This window comes from Cryptotermes secundus, unplaced genomic scaffold (genome assembly GCF_002891405.2).
Source record: "Cryptotermes secundus unplaced genomic scaffold, Csec_1.0 scaffold592, whole genome shotgun sequence".
Lineage (NCBI taxonomy): Eukaryota > Metazoa > Arthropoda > Insecta > Blattodea > Kalotermitidae > Cryptotermes > Cryptotermes secundus.
In genome coordinates, this window is record NW_019734362.1 from 489452 (window position 1) to 511235 (window position 21784).

Sequence of the window (21784 nt, forward strand, 5' to 3'; positions counted from 1 at the left end):
ATAATCATTTCATTAATGGTAACTTCCTCCTGGGATGTGATGGGGTGTAGTTTAGTAATCATTACAAACATTCCAAAGTGATCTGCTGCCCCATCTTCAGCGTAGAAGATTAAGCTAAGCATGGAACAAAGTGTTGCTACGAGTGGTACTACGAGGTGATCAGTCCCTTCATCTACCCTAGGTGTATCTGTCACTTCTTTGTGTCAGTCACTACCCCCTACTGGTACACTCACAGTCCCAGTCCTGGTCTCCCTTCAATACTCGTATATCAGCACCACTTCATTTCCACTATATATTTACTCTTTTACTCTGAAGGAGGAGGCAGCATGTCTCTCCAAAAGTCTGGAAAGTTCTATCAGATTACATGGCATGACATTCCATCACCGTGAGAACCTCATTTCACTGTTGCATAGCTTTCTGATAAGATCTTTTATTTATTTATTTATTTAAAACACAGAATTCAAATATGTACCACTGGGTCTCAAATAGGTATAATGCACATCCACATTATTAATTTAAAATTCACACAGAGATGAAATATCAATATATAAAGATTAAGCCAAGCATGAAGCGGCCTCCGTAGTCTAGAGGTAACGTTCCCACCTCATGACTCGTAGTACACGGGTTCAAATACCCGGCGGAGGTCGTCGAATTTTTAAGGGCGGAAAAATTCAGGGAACAAGTCCTCTGGAGGGGACTTTAAGCCGTGGGTCCCGTGTCATAGTTTTATGGCACGTAAAAGAACCTCATGTCTCCAAAGGAGGCCACAGCAAAATTACGGATGTTTCCCGCCCAACAGTAGTCTCTAATACCTCTGGTAGATGGGGGAAGCATTATAGATACCACTCAGCTAGTAGAGACCGATCTCACTGGCTGGGCGGGACTGATGGTAAGCACCAGTACCGGTAGGATATAGAGACTGGTAGAATATCATAGAGGGAAGCACAATGGACCAAGACAGGTCTAAGTGCATGGGGAAACCCACCCTCTCTAATAACTAACTAACTAAGCCAAGCACAGAACAAAATGTTGCTGATATAGAGGAAGGAGAACTAGACCTGGCCAATAGCTTAATCAACAGGCGACAGTGGTTCTACAAGGTAATCAGTCCCTTCATCTACCCTAGGCTCAATTTAAATTAGCACTGAAACAATACTTAAATACACACTCATTCTACTCTGTTGATGAATTCCTACTGTTTAAAAATGACTCATCCTTTTAAAAGGTTATGTACATAGCATAAGTTGACAGTATTGACTTATATGTGGATGTATTTTTTTTATTGTGTCTCAGTTCTACTGTATTTATGGCTTTTGTAGTTGTATGACTTGTTCCACATCCTACAGTCATTCTTACTTTGGATCTATGGAATGTAATGTACGCATGTATGTATGTATGTATGTATGTATGTAGGTTAATCGTACAATGGTGCAGAGGAAACCACATTGGCCATTAATACTCATATTTTTCCTTGGGTTGAATGAAACAGCAGCTTATGTTTGTCTCCATTTTTTAATAGTTGTTACTGAAAAATATAGCTCTAAGTAAAATGGCACCCTCAAATTAAAAACAGAACTACAAACAATTATCCTATTATACGTACAATGACAGAGATTTCAACTGTGATTTAATAAATATGCAAGTAGAAAATAATATATAGCCTCAGCAGCTGATTCATTACATATTTTATATCGAAAAATGTCTTCTGCCTCAGGTAGTTACATATACACATTTCAGAAACCGGATCCAATTCCAGCATCAGGTATAAAGGGAAGAAATTTATACCCTATTGGATCTTTTAGGAACAGCTAGCCTTCATCACTAGTCACTGGTGATACAGAGTACCTGCTTCTAATGGGGCCAAATAAACAGGATCCTTTTCCCATTACACATAATGACAGAAACAGACCCAGTTTCCAAAATACGATATATATATTGTAACGTGTTTACGTTACCGAAAGACGCCGTAGAGATCGTTAATTGATTTATTGAACAATCTACAACTATCGGCTACAATTAATTATCACAATATCACGGGTTTCCACACTTTACAAACCCTACAACAAATCTCTTAACACTGTCTTCACTTGTCTTCACGTACTACTAACGCGGGAGCTATACAAGTCTCCCTGAAATACACACTCCGAGTATAACTGTACTACAGCAATCACTATGTCCGGAAAGCACACAATAAGTCTTCCGCTCGCTGACTTCTTAGTTATCGCACACTCGCAGGCTGCTATGTTTCAACTGACTGGCTGACTGACTCTGAATACAACTCGGCGGCTGTCACATTCCAACTCGGCGGCTGTCACTTTATAACTCGCTGGTAGCCACATTAGAACTGGCTGGTACCAGCTGTGCAGCTTACTTATATAGCTGCAGTGCTTGCCGGTTGCGTAATGAGTGCCACGTCATCCTGTTACGTCACCGCTGTTGATTCGCCTTGCATAGTTACCCGGTTACGGGGCTCGGCTATCTTCGGCTCCGCTCGGCTCTCTTCGGCTCCGCTCGTGACGTCACCGCGCATAGCTGCCAGGATGCGGGGTGATTACTCGCCTATTACGCGAGCGTTACGTTACCGCTGAGGGGTGGGAGGGAGCGCTGACTCACCCGCCGCGTCACTGCTGGTGTGGTGGGGGGGGCTCGGCTTTGCGCAACATGTCACAATATATATACATACACTAGATACAAGGGACAATGTCCAAAATAACATCCACATAATATTTTATTCAAGATTTCACTGGATATGAGATATGCAATTAGATCAGTTTGTAATAAGAAAAACAGTTCTGAGCATGACTTACATTAATGCAGTCATGTAATGAGCATATGAGTATTCATAGTAAGTCCTCATCTTGTCTCATTATCATATTTCCCAGAGCTTGGAATATTTAGATTAAGCATTTTCCAGCATATTATTTTCTCATAATTTGCCTAGAATAATGTAATTTTAAGGTATAAATATGGGTGAGGGGGCAGAAGCAACAAAAATACATTTTCACAGCCTCATGAATAGACTTGGGGGTATGCGGTAGTGTAGTTGGTTGAGGGGCTATGCTACAAGCAGGAAGGTCGCAGGTTCAAGTCCCGATGAGGTAATTGGATTTTTTTCAATTCACCTAATCCTTCTGGCCGCATAATGGCCCTGAGGTTCACTGAGCCTCTAACAGAAATGAGCACCAGGATTTAATTAAATAATTTTTCTGGGGAGTAAAGTGTGGCTGGCCTGTAAGGCTGAGGGGCTATGCTACAAGCCGGAAGGTGGCAGGTTCAAGTCCCAATGAGGTAATTGGATTTTTTTCAATTGACCTAATCCTTCCGGCCGCACTATGGCCCTGAGGTTCACTGAGCCTCTAACACAAATGAGCACCAGGAATTAATTAAATAATTTTTCTGGGGAGTAAAGTGTGGCTGGCCTGTAAGGCTGACAACCTTACTGCCAGCTATGAACCGACTGTCTAGATAATGTGGGACCCTCAACATCTCACAACCCTATGGGCCTTCATGGCCTGGTACAGGGATAGCTTTACTTTCGTCTGTTTTACTTTACATGAATGGAGTTGAATGATGAAGTAAATGGAGATGATTATTTCTTGATGTGGGCTAAGACAAATGTCACATTATACAGTAATGAATGCTTGTTTGACTTCAGTTGAATATCGCAGCAACAGGGTTAAAGATATGCTAATTTAATCTACACTAATCCATCTTATTAGTGACATGACCCCCACCCATAATTTTTTGTGAGAGAAAACTGTCACAATAATTAGAAACTTTCATACAATGCTGGCATTTTTTAGTAGGATGCATAACATACTAAACTGTAATTTTGTAAGTCATTATGAAACAAGAGGGGGAGTAAGTACAGAGGAGCACCCCAATTTGGCAACCAGAGCCACACTGTATCCCACAAAACACACAGCTTCTGTGATAAGAGCATAAAGCTCCTTAATTATTGCTTAACATGTACTTACATTTGGCTTCCGTTTACAACAGGAAAAGGGTACACCACAAGCCTCTCTACTTCCAACATCTCTTGATGAACAATTGAAGTAATTATTACGATCCCAATCCTTGGGGCCTTCTATGCCACAACATTGCAGCTGCAACACATATATGAAAGTGCCAATTTAATTGTCCTAAAGAACTGCTATTATGTTCACATCTCTGTAATGTTCAAGCATGACCTAATTAATACCTTTAACATATCACAATAAAATTAATCAAAACCGAACTGTGTAACAATTGGAAGATATTCGTCCAAATAACAGGATTAAGTTAATGTGCTAGTCATTAAAGCAAGTTGTATTTAGTTATGGTATCATTGTAGATGTAATCAATGGATCAGATTAAAAAAATGTCAGAGGTAAAGATAAAGTTACTCCTGTGCTTAATTAATTAAGCACTACACCACAAAGACATGTGGGAGTGGATGCAATGATCCACGTATCCTTCAACTCTGCACTAGTTGGAGGTGAGTGGGCAGTTTCACGCCCCGGCCTCTTTACTTTCAATCTAAGCCAACACTGCTTCTCCCTGTATCCCTTACAATTTATTATTACTATCAAAGCTCTATACTTTGAATTACTAACATCATCAAACTACTAACACACAAATAAAATGAACGATACATCAATGAAAATTAAAGAATGTTGCTTATAATCAACTGTCATGAGGGGAGAAATAAAGGGGAAGCAGTAGCGACATGTAGACAGGTGCTAGGAGATCATTTGAATAAATAAGGAAAAAAAACAGAACTTTTACTACAAATGATAATCCCAGCATAGGTATCCAGAAATTAAAATACTATAAACTAATTACAGTTAAAAGTACACCAACCACTGAATTTCATTTTCCCATGTGGTGAGTAATAAGGGCTGTAATTTTATACACATCTGTTATAAATGATCATATTTGTAACATAAAGATGTACATAGAAAGCTGTCAAATGGGATGTGTATGGAACTTTTGTTCTACATAAACCTGTATATGACTCATACACATTAGTTAAAACAAAACAATGCAACATTCCCTGAAACAATTTAAAATATAAAGCCTTCACCATGTATGTAAATACTGTACACATTCATCAGTGAAAAACTGAAAGCACTGAATTCACAAGAAGCACTTATTCCCATGCAGAATTTTTTAAAAATACAAAAAAGTTGATGTGTTAATGGCAGCAAACAGTAATCCACGGATATTTGCAAACCGTTCCTATGCAATGTACATAAAACTACAGTTTATTTGCTACTGTGCCCAATGATTAGAACCAGCCTTGCTAAACTGGCCCCAAAGAGCAGATATACTGTTCTGTACCTGAAGACAGAGGTAAAACCAGTCTCCAATAAATGATTATCCAAACAATGTAAATAGCAAAAGAAAATATTATTATTGTGATAAGAGATGACTGTTACAATTATCAGACATATGATCCATTCCAAAAGGTCCATGGCAGAAGGTCCAACGGTCATATCTGTCCAGTCCTTGTAGTCCAATCCATGCATGGTCTAACAATTTAATATTGTACAATATCACTAACAATATTAATTTTAACCAATTTTGCCATCGATGCAACAAATGTTTATTAATTTAAACCACACAACGTGTTTCAAACCTCAAGGGGTCGTCTTCAGGTGCTCTTGATTACACAATTAATTACTGAATCATAACACATGATCTTGTTTGAATATTTCTTATTGTTGTACAAGTGTTAAATACTATATTCCTACAATTATAAAAGACTATATTCCTAGTTTACATACATAAGCCATAAAGTGGCTATATTCTATGTATACTTCTTACTGTTTACTTATATACTATTTATTGGATATTGAATTAAATTGGGATTAGGTATGAGTTTTCGTGTAAAAATAATTTTCAATTTAAATTGAGTTAAAATTATTTCAAAGTGTAAAAATGTCATGGGCTGCAATTGGCTTTGTGTCATTGTGCTGTAGTAGACCATGCTTATCTTGATATTAGTTTCTTCCAAAAATTCTTCTATTTACTGCCTTAATTTGCTACAATACTGTCACTATGTTCTGCTTTCTTGAGAGGCAAATGACCTTATTTCTTCTTCGGTGTGACTGCATTTCAATAGTTAATGTTATGTTGTAGTCTATATTACTGTACTACATATTCTATAATATGCTTTGTCCACTGCTGTATCATTGCGATGGCGCCTCATAACAATGGGCAGTATTATTCAGTATTATTGTAGCTTAATAATTCATCTTACTAAACCACTGAAACCCCCATAAATAATGACAGAAGCAACATCTCCTCAGAACAAAAACTAATCCATTTAACCTTATTATCAAAGCACCCGTCAACAATGCAAGAATATATTTTTTAAATACATGTATAAAAGACATCTAAAATATGTTTCTCACTAAAAGTGTTTTATATTAAAAAAAATACTGTTGCATTATTGACGGGTGCTTTGATAATAATGATAATGCTTCAATGCAATGGGATGCTGAAATATAATGATCCATTTAAACTGTCACTGTTACCGCTTCAATTCCTTAAACAATGACCATTCATGAAGGAATTAGAGGTGTGGAAATAGAAGAGCATGTAAAGCCAGGAAGTGATCATAATGATAGTTAAGGATGATGCAGATGCCCATTTGTGTTCTGCTGGTGCTGATGTGAGGAAAGTAGCAAAACAGACTGAAGTCAGGATAACAGAAAAATCCCAAACGCTCTACCAGCACAAGCAGTGTAACAATGCTGATGCAAGAAGAAATTCTTCAAATGTTTCTCAAAATGAATACTTCAAAGGTGGCAGAATGGTGGAATGTAAAGCAATAATCATTAAGATATCTTACTACTTAGCAAACATCAAAATTTCCTAAATGTATCAATTAACCAAGAGAAATGAAAGATTTCTTGCGAAAAATTCAGGTGCTGCAGATAAAAAATGAATGTTTACTTTTACAACGGAAAGTTTAATACATTAGGCTCCAGCGAGGTTTATTTTTTGTAGGGGCCTCCCACAGTGATGCAACCGCTACCCTATCAGCGCCAATTGATTAGCGCGCCAACTAGCGGCAAAAGTACTTCCGACACGCTAGCGACACGTCCTTTCTTTGCCGTGGTAGCAAATAATACTAGAAATAGGGCATAATCTTCTGTGCAATGCCTGGATTGACAGAGGCCTTGTATATATTGTACACACAAATAGTAATTAAGACTAGAATGAAATTGTAAATATATGTCAATACTGACAATGGACCGACTAAGACTGACAAATGACAGACCCGACCTCTCGTCAGAGAGGGCGCCCCAAATGGACAGGCCAGAAACTTTCACAAAGAAGAAAACATCTGGTCATGAGCCCCAGCTGGGGCTCGACACCAAGACAGACAGACTGACCGACCGTCAGTTGCAACATTACTTTGGCATTGACTTTGACGTCCTTTCTCTCTAAACGTAAATTCAGGGTCTCGGTTGAAGGCGAAATGTCAACACCAAGGGAAATGGAAGCAGGGGTGCCACAAGGTTCGGTCCTTCCCCTACTCTTTTTAATTTGTATATAAATGATGCTCCCCGAACACATGGTGTTCACCTGGCTCTCTTTGCGGACGACACCTGTCTGTAAGCGACAGATCGCAAGGAGGGTTTTATTGTAAGGAAACTCTAGCGCGGTCTCAGCTCAATGGAGACCTGGTGCGAGCGCAGGAATAAAAAATTAATGAAGATAAGACTCGGGGGGGGGGCTACTTCTCTCGTGGTCGTCGATCGCCTGAGTCTTGTCTTACTCTAAATGGAAGAAATATTCCATTTGTAAATAGCGCAAAATATTTAGGTGTAATCTTAGATAAGAGTTACATGGAGATTACACATAGAAATGATCGAAGCCAAGGCCTTCAGAACATTCATTAGAGTATATTCCCTATTCAAAAGTGATCGATTGAGCGCTAATATTAAACTGACCCTCCACACAGCTCTCAATAGATCCGTAATGAATTATGATAGTCCAGCCTGGGAATTCGCGGCAGGCACCCATCTAATGAAACTGCAGCGCCTGCAAAACAAGGTTCTCCGCTGCATTGGCAATTTTTCAAGGCGCACGCCGATTTGCACATGGCATTCAAAATCCCATACGTATATGATTATATAACAAAATTATGCAGGCAACAAGCAGAAGTCATACAAAATCATGATAATGAGAATGTTCGCAATACTGGTCAAAGCGAAGCCCGACATAGAAAGTACATAGAAGAGGCGGCGGTCAAGCATACGACCGTTCAAGTGACTATAAACAGCCGTGGTAGCGAATACTACTAGAAATAGGGTAAAATCTGCTGCACTGAGCCTCGATTGACAGAGGCCTTGTATATATAGTGCATACAAGTAGAAATTGGGGCTAAAATTAAAATGTAAATATATGTAAATACTGACAATGGACTCACTATGACTGACAAATGACAGACCCGACCTCTCGTCAGAGAGGGCGCCCCAAATGGACAGGACAGTAACTTTCACAAAGAAGAAAACATCTGGTCATGAGCCCCACCTGGGGCTCGACACCAAGACAGACAGACTGACTGAATCTCGGTGTAATCTTCGATAAGAGAGTTACATGGAGATTGCACATAGAAATGATCGAAGCTAAGGCCTTCAGAACATTCATTAGAGTATATTCTCTATTCAAAAGTGATCGATTGAGCGCTAACATTAAATTGGCCCTCCGCAAAGCTCTCAGTAGATCAGTAATGACTTATGCTAGTCCCGCCTGGGAATTTGCGGAAGATACCCATATAATGAAATTGCAGCGCTTGCAAAACAAGGTTCTCCGCACCATTGGCAATCTTCCAAGGCGCACGCCGGTTCGCGATTTACACGTGGCTTTCAAAATCCCGTAGGTATATGATAATATAACAAAGTTATGCAGGCAACAAGCAGAAGTCATACAAAATCATGTTCGCAATACTGGACAAGGCGAAGCCAGATATAGAAAGTAAAGAGGCTTAAACTTGGCGGCCCTCAGGCATACGAGCGTTCAAGTGCTCTAGACTGCCGTGGTAGCGAAGACTACTAGAAATAGGGCATAGTCTGCTGTCCTGAGCCTGGATTGACAGAGGCCTTGTATATATTGTACACAGGAGTAGATATTAAGCGTGAAATTGTAAATAAGTGTACATACTGACAATGGACTTAATACGCCCGACTATGACTGACAAATAACAGACCCGTCCTCTCGTCGAAGAGGGCGCCCCACATGGACACGACAGTAACTTTCGTACAAGAAGAAGCAGCTGGTCATGAGCCGGGGCTCGATACCAAGACAGGCTGACTGACCGTCAGTCGCAATGTGACTTTGACTTTGACACTGGCATGAAGTAACACCGCAACAGCGAGTCTACTTGTGGCCGCAGCCGCAGTACGAGCTTCGCCGGCCAGCCGGCCTCGCTGCCACTAGCACCGGCTAGCCCGTTACTGCAAGAGCTTCCCCCGGCATCCCGCCAGGCTGATACAAGGAAGAACGCCGACACTAGAGCTGGCAAGCCCGGAGAGAAGAGAATTTCGCCCGGCTTCCGACAAACGGCCCTTTTCAGGGACAACAATATCACCGCCGTCACTAGCTCTAGCTGGACCGCTACGAAGTGAGATTTTCCCGGTATTCATCGGGCACGCTCTGCTTCCCTCCTCGTCTGTAATATTAATTCTAACTTGTAGCTTTACGTGCTTGTCTCTCCGCGCCACCGGATTCGACATCACACACTTTTTACTTCTTGACCTTCGGAACTGAACATTCTGTATCAGTGAACTACATTAATGGTTTTACCATTTCCTCGTTTGGGCATTTTCTTCTTTGGCCTATTGGACTGGATCAAATCTCATGTAAGCGTTGTTACAGATTTTTAAAATCATAGTGAATTTCCACTGTGAATTATCTAGAAGAAAACTCCAACATGCAGAATACTAGCATGGTAACTCTGGCCTAGATAACACTGTTTCTGTATGACAATGGGAGGAGCATGGGCAGTGTTTAAGAACGAAGACAAGTCATTCTTCCAGTCATTACATTTGTAGACCTACCCAGTCCTCTTGTATCCAGTCTATAAGGTTCTGCTGGTCAGGATCTTCTCTGTAGTGAATGATAAATGCTTGAAAGCCCCCAGTAGCTTGGTTTTTAATCTGAAATTATAAAAGGGCACTTAATAATTGTAACGTCTTGCTAATTTTGAGGTTGTGGTTTTCTCTTAAAACGAATAATAATTGTGGTACATCATTAAAATCATACACACACACCCATATATATACATATATATATACACTCAAGTGCCAAAAGTCATGGGATAGCAGTATGTAAATTTATTTTTAAATGGCGCCACCGTCCCTTGATGGCTTGGGACTGCCCAGAGCAGTATCAGATGTGAGGTGTTCACTCGTGAGCCAGGTTGAACACCGACCAGTCTGCTCAAGGCAAGCCGACATGAATTATCGGAGTTTGAACGGGACATGATAGTCGGGGCCAGGCGGATGGGACATTCCATTTCCGAAGTTGTGCGGTCATTCAACATTCCTCGATCTACGGTGTCACGTGTGTACCGGGAATACCTTGTGGAAGGCATTTCTACCCATCGTGGACAGCGCAGTGGCCGACCACGGGTGCTAAACCTTTAAACGCCGGACTTCTGAAATAGAGGTAAGATTGAGCTGGCCGGAGTTTATTTAAATGCCCGTTGCTACTCTGCGTTTAAATGTCCGTTCCTGTTAGGGCGCTTAAACAATTTTAAGTTATTTCGGGCGGATGGTAGGGTTCGGGTGTGGCGCAGACCCCATGAGGCCATGGACCCCAGTTGTCAACAAGGCACCGTGCAGGCTGGTGGTGGTTCCATACTGGTGTGGGGTGTGTTCCCGTGGCATGAGTTGGGTCCGCTCGTCCACCTAAACACGTCATTGACCGGTGACTGCTACGTTACACTGCTTGGTGACCATTTGCAGCGCTTCATGGACTTCATGTACCCCCACAAAGATGGAATATTCCAGCAGGACAATGCACCGTGTCATCGGGCCGGAGTTGTCCAGAATTGGTTCGAGGAGCATTCTGGAGAGTTCCGACGAATGGTGTGGCCACCACGTTCGCCCGACATGAACCCAATCGAGCATTTATGGGACGTGGTGGAGAGGTCCATTCGCACCCAAAATCCTGCACCTACAAATACCAGGGAGCTGTGGGCAGCTATCCAGACGGCATGGCTCAACATCTCTCCAGAGGTCTTCCGTCCACTTGTGGAATCGATGCCACGCCGAGTTGCTGCACTTCGCCGGGCTAGAGGGCGTCCTACACGATACTAGGTACCTATCCCATGAATTTTGGCACTTCAGTGTATGTATATATATACGAGTATATAATATGTGTGTGTGTGTTTACATCAAGATGTACTCCATCTGCGTAGAGAACACATTTGAAACATTTATTTAAAACTAATTTGAGCGTGTGCTGACTCTTACGTACATTCAGATTTTCACACTAATAATTCACTATATTGTAGTTTTCTCTAGGATTCTGACGATGGTGTATAACACACAGAGATATTGGGTTTTCGGACTTTATCCATCGTCCTGGTTTTTAAGATAACTAAGAAAAACACGACGTTTCGGAAACTGGATCTGTTTCCGTCCTCAGGTGAAGGAAAACACCTATTCTATTGGGTCCCTTAAAAAGAGCTAGCCTCACTCACTGGACCAGTGAGGCTAGCTCTTTCTAAGGGACCCAACAGAATAGGTGTTTTCCTTCACCTGAGGACGGAAACAGATCCAGTTTCCGAAACGTCGTGTTTTTCTTAGTTATCTTAAAAACCAGGACGATGGATAAAGTCCGAAAACCCAATATCTCTGTGTGTAGTTTTCTCGGTTATAACACCAAGCAGTCTATTAGACGTTTTCATTTCCAAGGCAGATTTCCAGCCTCTAAAAGAGTGGTAAGTACGTATTATCAGACTACATGTAATCATACCCCAAACAATATCACAATTTCCTATGTACCACTTTTTAAACTTTTACTTTATCATATACGTATTAAACCTTTCCTAGCCTAGGTACTGGACTACCAATTGATGAAGAAATTGCGAGGTTAATTTTATTTACAAAGTTTGTCTTTAAACAAACATTGCAAAAAAAAAGAACACATCTTCTAGATGAGAAAGGTTCAGGTTACTAAGGTTAAATGTTTTTGACATAGTTTGTTTTTAAGAACTTCCCATTAAAATTTCACTGGACTTAACGTATGAGAATATACACATATGTTCTATTCATAGATACAAGGACACGAACAATGTAACGTACACATGCAAAACATGAACGTTCACTGCAATCAGTAAAATTCTATTCATCGAAACATGTAAGAGTTTCAAACTATCTGAATATAAATATTACATTAAGGCCGAGGGCACACCAAGGAAACTGGCAACCGCAACGAAACCGCAATTTCCGAGAAATGTCAACGATTTCAAGTAGGTAACTGGTTCCCAGATTAGCATGCGTTTGATTAGTTGCTCAAATCGTCTTAAGTGGGTATGTTCGTCCGACATAATGCACGACGGTAGTTTTTAATTTCGTGCACTTACCTTCTGCAAAGGAAGATAATAATATTGATCTGTCACAATATGGTGGTAGTTAAGACCGGCTGAGACAGAGTGAGAAGAGAGGACGACGACCGTTAGGGAAATATTTGGATGTTAATTAATTTGTTTTAAATAAGATCAATTTATTTTAATCAAGAAATGACGCGTTCACACGCGATACGAAATTTTGATATAGAGTTCAACAATTTTAGCAAGATATAAGACACCTTATGATGGCCGTATATAGCCGACGAAGGGCTATAGAAGGTGAGTGTATAAAAATTTGTATTTAAGACGGAAATATGTGTGAAATAAATCATATATTAATGCAACAGAATGCTTCAATACAATATAAGGGAGAGAAAACATTGGGTGCATCCGTTATTCTGACAATTTAAACTGAAGCGCTTATATTGTTTCGAAAGAACTTAACCTGGATCCGGACTCCTTCGTCTCGTGAGAAATTATTTTCCAAGCCAAATCTATTTTCTCCCGCCTAGCATAGTCTGAGTGGCGTTTGTCATATACACCAGGCTCTTGCTCAATTAACTGCACACAAACAAAATTAGCAGCTTCGTCAAACTTTCGTGCCATCTTAAGAAACAAACGAATCACTGACGCGCGTTATAGAACAGCTAACACTAGGAAACGACGCGGCAGCGCAATTGTGAGAAGGCTGGCATGCCCCGTTGCCTGGAAGTTGAGTTTCTCAGTTTTCCGTGAGTTGCGTTGCCGTTTCCTCAATTTGCGCCGCTCCATTCAGTAACATGTGTTCAACTCAGGCTGATAACAATTCTCGGAAGTCGCGGTTGCGTTACGGTTGCCAGTTTCTTTGGTGTCCCCTCGGCCTAAGAGTTAAGTAACACCTGAGTAGTTCACAGTTACAACATAGTCAACTGATATTCTGTTATCTATTAAAACAAATTACATTACCTGGACACTGAATATCATGAGATTACCCTTCCGCAGCATCAAAACTACACATACCATAATCCAGAGCTTGGTACTTGGGACTATATACTCGTAGGTAGAAATCCTGTTATTTAAATTTGCTTACCCAGTCTTTGAAAATGAAACCCAATATTCCTGCTGTCATTTCCAGCAACAGTAAGATTGCCAGGAAGATTGCATACTGGAAATTGAAAAGGGCTTCATTAATACGACATTCAGGTCTACTGCACAGGGACATAAAAACAGAGACGGATGCGGTGGTTTCACTGAAATTAATGAATCGGGTGACACAGAACACATAAGAGTTGTTAAATAAAGTAAAAAAAAAGTAAAATGTTCCTGTTCTTAATTAATTAAGCATCACGCCATGAAGGCATCTGGGGAAGTGGAGATATAACTCCACCATTCCTGACCTCGGCACTATGGAGGTGAGTGGCCAGCATCACGTCCCGGACGCTTTACCACTTGGGGAAGAGCCAAAGGTATGCATGTCAGGATAGCTCAGTCGATATAGTGATGGGCTAAGGGTTGAATGGCCGGGGTTTGATTCCCGACACAAGCAAGACTTTGCTTTCCTCCACAGTGTTCAGGCTGCTTCTAGGGCACACCCAGCCTCCTATTCAACCGGTAAGGCGACCGACTTCCCCAGGGGTACAGCGGACGGGGAGTGAAGCTGGCAGTTCACCTCCGTCTGGTGCCAAGGCAAAGAATGGTGGGCTACACCTCCACTACCACATGGAATAGTGCTTAATTGATCAAGCATAAGGCCAACTTCACATATTATTGGTTGGTGAGAATTCTTTGCAGGTGGAATAACACAAGGCAGATATCACAGATGTCTGCCAACAGTTATGGAAACTGTAAACTTTTTCTGCAAATTATTATTAAATGAACACAGATAACCTACTGAATATGATTTTGCATGAATAAAACCTCCTTTGCTTTATTGGTGTTGTGAAATCAAATAAATATTAAAAAATTCTTTATTAGGATTCGCCGTAGCACAACAATGAAACGGTCTAGGTCAATATCACCCTAGCGCAAAGGATAGCGGATGTGACTATTTACCAGGCTAGAGTCTCGTTCGTTATCAGAAATAATCAGACAAATCGCTCCACCAACTAAGAAATAGTCGCATCCGGTCATATTGACCTAAACCGTTTCATTGTTGTGTTACGGCGAATCCTAATAAAGAATTTTACATAGTAAACACAACAGGATGCACCTTATGAAAGCAAATAAATATTGCTAGTCTCGTGATTTCTGAATTTCTGGACTCTGTCCATTGTCCAGTATTCTAAAGAAAACATCATCTCAGAAACTGGTTTTGTTTCCATCCTCAGGTGAAAGAAACTTTTGCATGGCTTTCTAGCCCACGGTACTTTTAGTTGTGATCCGGGTTCCGGAAGAAGAATTCCCTGGTGATGATACTTATAAGTTCTTTTTTAGACTCATTTAGTTGGCCTCCGATGTAAACATGATGGGGGGGTCTACCCCGCTCAGATCTTCGCCTGTCCCAGATGTTATACTGGAGCCTCCCCTGCAGCCCGACTGCGAATTCTGCATGGGTATGTCCCTGAGTCCCGTAAGAAAGTTACTCGTTTCCACCGGGCGCGGCTCTTTTTGGTAATTCGGAAGTGGATTTTTATTCTTTCTGGTACAGTCCTTATCTTCAGGCCTGTTATCACTCTTTCGGTATTTGTTTTGTTCGGATTTGAATGGAGCTTCCTGTCTCGCTTATTCACTATTCGACTGCAGACTGCCTTCCATTTCCTTGTATACTGATGCATACAGGCGCAGTTTGCCAGCCAACAGCGCCTGACAATCCATGTGCTTACAGAGGATTTTCCTGTTTCGATAGCGTCCACTAGTTGTTTCCACTTTGCTCCATGGCCAGTCCCTTGGAACAGTTCTGAACAAGCTGTCATGTTTGAACTAGAGCAAATCGTACTATGTCCATTTCGTTTTTTCTCGAGTCCGAAAGGTCCGCTATTATTGTTTATTCATTTTGAGAGTATATAATTAAATTATTCTTGAATATGACCATTACTGAGCAGGCTGGGTGGTGCTGAGTTCGAATCTCAGCACTGACATCAATTATTCTTGTGATGTATTGTGGTCTTCACCGGGCCTTCCGGGCAAATGCAGGGCTAATACCTTGATTTAGCCGCTGCTGCTGCCATTCAAATCCTTTCCATCAGGCATCCTCTGAAGTTAAGATGCTGACGTCGGTGACCCAAAGGAACACCCGTTCATGCATTTATAAGAATTCCTCAGCCATCTTAGATGATACTGGAGTGTTTCTTACCTAGATGGTAGATTTTTCTTTCAGTACTAAGCACAACAGGGGTTGACGGTTGAGGTGCGACGTTATAAGCCGGAAGGTCGCGAGTTCGATTCCCGATGAGGTCATTGGACTTTACAACTCACCTAATTCTTCCAGCCGCACTATGGCCATGGGGTCGACTCAGCCTCTAACAGAAATGAGTATAATGAATCTACTTGAGGGTAAAAGGCGGCGTTCGGCTTGTAAGGCTGATAACCTCAACGCCACCTATGAGCCGATTGTCTAGAAAATGTGGGAGCCTCGGCGTCTCACAACCTTACGGGCCTCCACAGCCTGTTACAGGGATAACTTTACCTTTTCATTCTTTCTTTTATTTTTACCTTTTTACATTCCATCAAAAGGAGCGAATACAGACTGTGCCACAGTGTTTCACATTGGCATAGCGTAGTGAGAGTCCTCATTCTAAAATACAACATGCACACCAACTCTGTGCCTTATCTGCGAGTTGAACTAGTTGCACTTCTGAGTGGCGCTAGCTATTCACAGCAACTGCTATAAAACCACCACTAATCTACTACTAATCCATACAGACTACACATTCTTAAAAACTACAAATAGTTATGTCTTCACTAGTCGTTACTACACATATTAATGGCCTCTATTTTAACTCGACAAAAATTTACTCACTGCCTGGTAGCGGCTTCAAACAATGGACATTTCTTTATTTCCTTGCTCACCACCAACTACCACTCAATCTATCTCACTCTTACAGCTTAGATGTCAGTGTAATTACACCTACATATCCACCTGAGATCAAATTTTGTCAACAGCAAATACCATGACAAATTACAATAAGAATTGCGTAAAAGCATGTAAATACTTGATACACCCACTAGTGCAGCTACTCAAGAACTTCCCATGATTTTATGGAACCCGAAGCTCATTACTGTGTTCACAAGAGCTCTTCACTGGTCCTTATCCTCAGCCATATCAATCTAACCCATATCATCCAATTCTATCGCTGTAAGATCCATTTTAATAGAGTCCACCCATTTGAGTCTTGGTCTTGCCAGTGGTCTCTTTCCTTCTGGCCTTCCCATCAATATTCTAAATGCATTCATCTTGTCCCCCATTCGTGCTACATGCCATTCCCATCTCATCCTCCTTGACTCGATCATTCTAATTGTACCTGGAGAAGAGTACAAGTTATGAAGCAGTTTCCTACCTACTTTGGCATTGAAATCTCCTAACAAAATTTTCATACGGTACTTCGGGATAAATTGGCAAATAAATGTTCTAGTTCTTCGTAGAACTTGTCCTTTATATCATCAATTTCATCTTGTGTTGGGGCGTGAACATTCAGAACGATATCACACCATCCACCCATTAGTTTATCTCTGTTGACAAACACTTGACACTATGATAGAAAAAGAAGTGGAGAAGAAATGCATCCAACCAAATCAATGCCAAGTCCAGTGACACCAATTCAGAGGAAAAACTGAAGATTTTAATGTTTTACAATAACCAACTACCCTCACGAGTTGCTCCTAAGAATGTGTTTAGATATGAAAACTGTTCGAGAGTTCAAAGCATTCTAAATACATTTTAACTTCTCTAAAATTCCATCTACATAGGAGACAGACACAGAACCAAGAGGCTTTATTCTCTTTTTCCGGATGTCTACTTCCTTGGAATTAAGAAGTAACTCAATGAACCACTGTGGATAACCACTGCACTGATGATCAAGTTTCAGGTTGTCAGTTTCATCAAATTAGCGTCCATTGTTTATCTTCCGTCAAAATTGCAACACTTTTACATTCTACACTTCAACACTACATGTTTCGGCCTCAAACGGCCATCTTCAGGTGTTTCTATGTTACAGATATTTTGCTAAAACTAATTTTAAGTCGTGTTAAAGTGACACGCTGTAGTCTTTTTAAGTAAAACGAGATAAAATCCTTTAAAATTTATGTTGCTCATTATTTCACCTCACCTGGGGTATCGTCATTTTCGTAAATGTATCAAGGTGTTTTTCTCGGCAGCTTGCCCCTCACGTTCGTGGTCTACTTTCAGTTTTTGACTGCCATATGCTCCTGGTTTGTGTGTGCTTCCTCCACAGCGTGTGGTGTTGTCTTTACATGTAGTATTGAAGTGTAGAATGTAAAAGTGTTGCAATTTTGAGAGAAGATAAACAATGGACGCTAATTTGATGCTGAAATACAGAATTCATTAAATAGATCTTGTCCGCCTTGGAATATGGTAGAAGCTCTACTGTGTATAGGCTCTGGCTTATTTCTCTTTCCACATGTGGAGGGCGATTAGATCCGGTGTTGAGGTAGAAGCCATTGTGGTTGCGTTTTCCATAAATTTTAATGGCCAATGCAGACCTTTTATCTGACGACCAGAACATCTATAAACTGAATCGTACTTTCTGAATTTATTTTCACAGCAAATTTGATGGAAGAACTTAGACTGCTGAGGTGATGTAAGATATTCTGCAACTTATCTAGCCAATGAGGTCAAACCACAGGGGCCACAGCGATGGCTTGTATTGCACCATGCCAAGAGTCGTTCTCCTATGAACATGTTACTAACGGTGGGGGATAGCGATGAACCCACAGACATGCCAGCATTCTGCTGGAAGAAATTATCGTCCACCTGAAAGTGGGCGATTCTCAACTAAACTGCCAGTGTTCAATGATGGCTTCAACCCTCAGGATGGGCTGTTCTGCCAAAGTGTGATCGTTATGCAGCTTCTTTCTGATGATTTGTAGGGCTACATCAACTGGTATATTAGTGAAAAGACTAATATCATCATCATCATCATCACTGGCACGACAGCCCTTTGTGAGCCCTGGCCTTCCTCAGGATTGCTCGCCATTCTTCTCTATTCAATGCTACATTCCTCCAGTTCTTTATATCCAAAATTCGTATGTTCTGCCACACACATTCTTCCCATCTTAACCTTGGTCTTCCCACTCTCCTATTTCCTTCTGGTTTGGTGTTAAGTCTCGCCGGCACGTATTGTGTGTCCAGCCCATTCAAGCCTTTTCACCTTTATAAATCCAATTATGTCTGGTTCATTAAGTAATTTGTATAGCTCATGGTTATACCTCTTCCTCCATATTCCATTTTCTTCCACTGGTCCAAAGATATATCTCAGGATCCTCCTTTCAAATATACTTAACAGTCTTTCATATGATCTTGACAGTGGCCAGGTCTCAGAGGCATAAGATAGCACTGATTTTATAAGTACTTTATACATCATAGTTTTGGTTTTCCTGGGTATTACTTGGGATTTCAGGTGTGTCCTAAGGCCACGGAGACATTTATTTGCTGCAGGTACACGCTTTTTATTTCATGACTGATGCAATTTTTACAGTTAACTTCTGATCCAAGGTAAGTGAAACTACATACAACCTCAAATTTATATGAGCCAATTTCAATATATGTAGGTCCATTAGCACAGTCCTTGTTGGTTACTGGCATGTACTTTGTTTTATTTTGGTTAATTTGTAGATTCATCTTTTTTGCTGCTCTTTCCAAATTAATAAAAGCTTCTTTCATGGATTTTTGTGTTCTACCAATTATATCAAGATCATCTGCAAATGCCAAAATTTGAACTGACTTGTAGAATATATTTCCCCTTGTGTTGATGCCTGCATCTCTAACTACCTTCTCTAATGTTATATTGAACAAAAGGCAGACTAGGGAATCCCCTTGTCGAACTCCATTATTATTGGGCTGGACAACATATTCTGAATCTTAATTTGGCATTGGGTCTTTCTCACAGCGGTTCTGACTAAGGCGATTAACTTCCGTGGAATGTGCATCTCTTCCATTGCCAGAAAAAGACTATCTCTATCTATGGAGTCACAGGCTGATCGGAAGTCAATGAAAAGATGATGTGTTTCAATTTGGAATTCATTACACTTTTCAAGAACCTGTTGAATAGTGAAAATCTGATCGTTAGTTGATCTTCCTTGACGAAACCCACATTGGTAATCCCCAATTATGCCTGCCACAAAGGGAGAGAGTCTGTTAAACAGAATGTTGGAAAATATTTTATATGCTATGCACAACAGACTAATTCCTCTATAGCTAGAGCATACCATGACATCGCCTTTCTTATGGATAGGGCATACAATACTTAGGTTCCATTCCTCTGGGATTATTTTAGTTATCCATATCTTAACTATTAGCTGATGTAAGTGCTTGGCATATTCTGGGCCTGCAAATTTCACTAATTCTGCCGTGATGAAATCCATTCCTGGAGCTTTATTATTTTTCAATTTTTTGATAGCTTGTTCTACTTCTTTTATGGTTGGCGTTGGTTCTTCAGCCTCAAAATTTCCTTGAGTCCGGTCTATGGTCATACCTTCCACTTGTTCAGAGGCGTTACTATTTAATAATTCCTCAAAATATTGCTCCCATCTTTCCAATATTGCTTCATCACTACTCAATATTATGCCTTCTTTATCTCTACATAAGGTTGATCTATGTTGACAGTCCTTTCGACTCTTGTTTAGTTTTTGATAAAACGCTCTAATTTCGTTTGAACTTCTTGAATGCTCCAGTTCAATCAGTTCTTGCTTATCATATTTCCTTTTCTTCTTTTTATGCAATCACAGTATTCTTCCACGGCCCCTCGAGTATGGTTCCTTTGCTGCATTCTCTTATATGCCTGTTTTTTTATTTGTCACTTGCTCACACTCTCCATCAAACCAATTCTTATACTTTACCCTTTCCATTCTTCCCAAGACTGCACCAGCAGAATTTATAATAACATCTCTGAGGTCCCTCCAAGCTTCACTGACATCCTCACTATCAGAGAGACCTGCCAGGCATTCACCAATTAATCCACTATATCTGGTTGCAACTCCTTGTTCCACCAATTTTCCTGAATTCAATTTCTTAGCCTGGGATCCATGTATCTTCCTTGCATTATATATTCGACTTCTAATCTTTGATATTATTAAGTAATGATCAGAGTCAATGTTGGCTCCCCTGCAGCTCCTGACATCCATGAAGTCTGAACAATGTCCTACATCTATTAGGATTTGATCAATTTGATTAAACACATTTCCATCAGGGGATTTCCAGGTTTGTTTATGTATATCCCTGTGACTAAACATTGTACTACCTATTACCATGTTTCTTGACGATGCAAAATTTATTAATCTCATCCCATTATCATTTGACTTGTTATGTAGGCTATGCTTTCCAATAACCGATTTATATACATCCTCATTCCCCACTTTGGCATTCATGTCCCCTATGATTATTTTACAATCCCTTTTTGGACATTCACCATATATTTCATCCAATTCATCATAAAAGGAGTCTTTCTCCTCATCACTCTTATTTTCAGTTGGGGCATGTGCACAAATAAGGCTATAGTTAAAAAAAAAACTTTCCCTTAATTTGTAGCCTACATGTTCTGTGACATTTTGCCTGGAAGTCTAAAATAAGATGCTTACTTTTTTATTAACAATAAAACCTGTTCCAAATATGTGACTCTTCTTCTGACAACTATAGAGTACAACATGATCCCTCTTTTCCATGACTCCTTTACCCAACCACCTCAGTTCTTGTATAGCAGTGATATCTAGTTTATAGCTATCTAGTTGTTCAAGTAGCATTTTTAATGCTCCCGCTCTGTAAAGAGATAATACATTACAAGATCCAATTCTCAAATCCTTTAAACTTTTTCCAGGTCGTCTTGAATAGGTCCGTCCGGCTACTCTTTCCTCGGATTTCTGAACAATTTGGTTTTTACAGTGTGAGGTCGTTAGCCTCAAGCCCAACTCCCAACCTGGAGGACCAGGGTATGCCTCTCTGTCTGGCTCCTACCCCTTGACCTGTCCGGCATGGGTGGCTCTACCAGTAGCTACGCTACCGCTGGCATAGCTCTCAGGGTCTCAGGAGCTCTCAAACCCCCTTCACCACGATAAGGTGGA

General features: G+C 40.6%; 1 protein-coding gene across 6 annotated transcripts in view; it reads right to left on the reverse strand.

Moving 5' to 3' along the window:
• Positions 1-21784, reverse strand: part of LOC111868877 (tetraspanin-5) — a 427945-nt gene that overhangs the window by 26435 nt on the left and 379726 nt on the right. For all 6 annotated transcript variants that reach the window (XM_033753220.1, XM_023859932.2, XM_023859930.2 and 3 more), the window contains 3 exons: positions 13644-13718; positions 10056-10154; positions 3978-4106 (listed from right to left, as the gene is read on the reverse strand). In XM_033753220.1, the coding sequence (XP_033609111.1) occupies positions 3978-4106; positions 10056-10154; positions 13644-13718 (303 nt within the window). The remainder of the gene's footprint in view (positions 1-3977; positions 4107-10055; positions 10155-13643; positions 13719-21784) is intronic.